Raw genomic sequence first — 3,964 nt, forward strand, 5'->3', positions numbered from 1 at the left:
AAGGAGGTGAAAGCCGGGGAAGGAAACAATCATTGTGTGTTTGTGATCAGTCAGGTCCAGAAGCCACTTGACCCAGAGAGATCAGTTCCCCCTACAACAATGGGTGAGCCTGGGAAGCAAATCAAGCAGACGGAATGATTTTCGGCAGAGAGAGAACAGTAGGAGTGGTACAGACCTCTTCCTCCTCAATGCGAGCAGGTTCAATCAGCAGATTATTGGCTTGATCAAACGACACCCCCTGTTAGGACAGGAACCAGCAAAGAGGCATGCGGATTAGTGGAGCATAAACCAAACCCACCACCACGACCACCACCACCCAACACACCAACGCACACCACTCCGACAGGTCTGGCCGCGCAGCACCGGAGCAGACTCCACTCACACCGCTCCGGGTGACTCCTCCCAGCCAGCACCAGCGACAGGGCTGCTCCCGGGGTCACGGCATGCAGAGGGTCAGTGCGCCCTGGACCAGCTAACCGGAGGCTGCGTCCCTAAGGCCGTGTTCAGTCTGTGTTGACACTCTGAGGCTGTGACCACCAAGCTCACAAGCTGAACTCTATTAGCTGACGTTATGCCCTCTGTACTGAGTCACTTAGTGAAGAAGGAAGGATTAAACACCAGGAGAAAAGCACAAAGGGACCTCTGGTGCCACCCAGCTGCTGCACAGGAATGAAGCAATCCCAGACCAAACCATACCGGTCCCTCCTGCAAATGGAAGAACCTCCAGTGGAACAGCGCATCCTGCCAGACACCCAGGGATCCTGACCCCAAATGCTGGAGATCTTGAAATTTCTCTCGAAAACCAACCGGCTTTGCAAAAAAACCTCTGGTTTAAGGATTGAGCCTCCTGCAACCCTGTCCTACCTCCTCCTTCACTGCACGTACAGCACCTCTCTTGAAACTCTGCTGCAGAGGGACACTGCTCCCCACATCCCCACTGCTGCAGCCAAGCTAACAAATCTGCCTTCCTGGAGCAGGTGCCCGAGCCAGTCCCAGGAACAGGAGAACTGATCTCCAGGCAGAAGGCCCAGCCAGTAACACAAGCGATTCTCTGACAGATACACCAAACCTGTGGTCTCAACTCCTACACAGACTGACAGGTTTTGCCGATGGGTCAGCGCATCCTCAGCTTTGAGTCCCTGACTAAAATAAGATTTTCTGGGTGAGGGCATTTCCCAAGTATGGCAGGTCTTGGATGAAGGGGACTCGAGATGGCTTCACACATTCTTAGAAGCAGCAGCAACTCCTTTTCATTCTGAAGAACTTCACATCAGCAAGGGACCCATGTGCCTCGTCCCCAGGGAGTGGGGATGAGCTGTATCAGCTCAGATACAGCAAGGCCGTTCCAGTTCCATCCACCACTTCAGAGACCCCTGTCTCACCCAGGAGATTTGTCAGTATCAGACTACAATGGAAATTCAGCCACATCCTAATCCTTGCCTGCCAAAAATCCTCACAAAATCATTGCACCAACTCAGTAAGAACTGGTCTAACCTCGTGCAGTGTCCCTCATCACCGTGAGGATCTTCCTCAAGCAAGAATCTCTGTGTGTTCCTAACTAAACACGGTGGCTGAGCAGAGGCAAGGACCTCCCATCTCCTGAGTCCCCTGCATGACCACAAAAGCCCCTCAGCCCACGGGAATAGCCAAACTCCAGAGCACAATGCCCCCTAAATCCCAGTGCAAACTTCCCCAGGCTGCATCTGTGCTGGGGCAGGCACTGGGTGGAACCAAGAGGAAGGGCATGCTCCTGTCTGCTCTCACCACCCACCCCTCTCCAGGAAGCACTGTAGCAGAAAAACACATTTAAGCAGCCTGAACACAAGCCTGAGGTTAGATCCATCAAGGAATAAAGCTCATCCTGTTGCAAATGAGGTGCAACAACCAGCAAACGAGGAGGCGGCTCAAAGAAATGGAAGAACTTGTCCATGATGGGACAAGGAACTGCTCTTGCAGCACAGAACACAACATCACACATCATGGGGAGGGTGCAAGGATCTGGACATAGCATAAGGAGTCAGACATAAGCAGCATGGCACAACTCTTGGACAATCATATGAGCCCCAGCAGAACCTTCAGCTCTCCCACCCTCAGCATGTCTCTCCTGAAGCGCTGGAGCCTCTTGCCATGGTTTTCATTGGTACCACATCAACCTGGCTGGCAACAGAAGGGAGGCCTGGCACCCCTCTGGCCTTCCCCCCTCCCCACAAGCCCTTACCTTCACCGATGGCTGAGTAGATAAAGCTCCGTTCTTTCTGTCTTCCTCATCCCACGCTTCCTCCTGATCCTCGGGCTCTGCATTGTTATTGCAGCCTCCCAGCTCCTCTTCCTCTTTGGGGACCCCATCACTGTTCAGCCCCTGCAGGAGAGCCACCACGGCCTCTGGCTTGGGTAGCTTAGTTATCTTAAAGTGTTTCTTATAATGTGGTGTGTCCTTGCGGATAAGCCTCTGTTTCTCCACCGGGAATGGTCGCTCTTCATCTTCATCCTCATCGTCACTCCGTATTAGTGTGTCCTCAGCAAAGTGTACAGTGGGCTACAATGGCAAAGCCCCCAAAAGGCTGTGAACCTCAGGTAACAGCTGTTTCCAGAGACAGTGCAGAACCGTGCTGTCCCGTTTCCCCCACCCCACCAAGCAAAGCCAGTGCCGTGCCGCTGGCTTCTGCTAAGCAAGATGCAGGAACACACAGTAACATTTCACCATTCTTGCCTTTTCCTGCATCAGCTTCTTCACCCAGACACATCTTCTGTCAGCTCCAGGGACTGAGGGCATTCGAACCTGTAACCTGAATTTTGCCACAGCCCCTATCCAGCTCCCACACTGTCCCTCCCAGGCTCCCACAGACCCACCTCCCACAGGCAGCCTGGATCTCCACCTGCACTTAGCTTCCACAGCCTGTGTTTGCCTCCAGCGATGCCCAAACCACACCCTACATCCTTTTACTATTTTCTCTGAAACTTCCAAGTCCTTCCACTCCATCGTGACTCTGCTGCAGTTCCCAGGCTCCTACCTCATTGTATTCCACTTCCGCATCCTCCTCCTCTTGGCCAGCAGCTTCCTTACGCTCCTCTTCAGCTCTGGGCTTTGCCTCCTTCTCCAGCTCCTGCATCTCAGGCACCTGCCCATTTGGCCAGCTCCTCTCTCCCTCCTCCTCTCCCCTGCAGTCAGCAGAGGCCGTGCTGTTGGAAAGGTGTGAGTCCTCGCTGCGATTTGACATAGCGCTCAGCCTCTTCTCCTGAGAAGATGATGGTAAAAGTAAAGATGGAACCCAGAGCAGCAGATGGAGCGATGCAGTGTGGCTGGTGCGAGGTGCGGTATGATCCAGTACCAATAGAAGGAGCTTTTTCTCCAGGCTGCCCACTGCTTTCCCTGCTGCCTCTCACCAAGGCCCACCCCGTTCCATCTGTGTAGGCTTTTATTCTTAGGATGACACCTGGGCTGCAAGATGCCTCCTCCGAGCACTCCACTCCCATCACTCTTTACTGGGAACACCAGACCCTTCCTTTCCTCTCCCTCTGTTGTGATAAAAGTGGTATCAAGGCACATAACTCCCCTTATGCAGTTCTCTGTCTCCTGGTTGTGTCTCTTGCTCTGTCCCAGTGGCCCCAGCTGACACAAGGCAGATCCCAACCCCTGGAATCCAGACAGTCCACGCTCAGTCCCTTCCCATCTTTCCCAAAGGTAAGTTCTTTCTGCCCAGCATTTGCACACTGTGTCTCTGTTCCCCAGGTCCAATCTATGCTCCCTGTGGCTCCCCACTGCTCCATGAACTCACCTCTGAGCTGGGAGAATTGAGGTCTGTGTCGGCCTTTGCAGCATATGCTTCATTGCGCCGTACTTCAATCACCTTCTTCATCACCTTCAGCTCCCAGGGGTGAGGGGTAGCTCTGCGCTGTAGGCCCTACCAATGCAAACAAAGCGGAAGACCCAGCAGTCAGAGCAGCAGTGCCTGGCCTCCTGCTG

The 3,964-nt window shown here is 53.7% G+C and overlaps 1 protein-coding gene across 1 annotated transcript in view; it reads right to left on the bottom strand.

Annotated features, from left to right (window-relative positions):
* SCRIB (scribbled planar cell polarity protein) overlaps window positions 1-3,964 on the bottom strand; it is an 88,855-nt gene that overhangs the window by 59,733 nt on the left and 25,158 nt on the right. Inside the window, exons 14-17 of the mRNA XM_010137939.1 lie at window positions 3,777-3,902; window positions 3,012-3,236; window positions 2,219-2,536; window positions 176-238 (exon numbers count right to left, since the gene is read on the bottom strand). Of these exons, the coding sequence (XP_010136241.1) occupies window positions 176-238; window positions 2,219-2,536; window positions 3,012-3,236; window positions 3,777-3,902 (732 nt within the window). The remainder of the gene's footprint in view (window positions 1-175; window positions 239-2,218; window positions 2,537-3,011; window positions 3,237-3,776; window positions 3,903-3,964) is intronic.

The sequence above is a fragment of the Buceros rhinoceros genome, unplaced genomic scaffold (assembly GCF_000710305.1).
Source record: "Buceros rhinoceros silvestris isolate BGI_N320 unplaced genomic scaffold, ASM71030v1 scaffold5246, whole genome shotgun sequence".
NCBI classification, from domain to species: Eukaryota; Metazoa; Chordata; class Aves; order Bucerotiformes; family Bucerotidae; genus Buceros; species Buceros rhinoceros.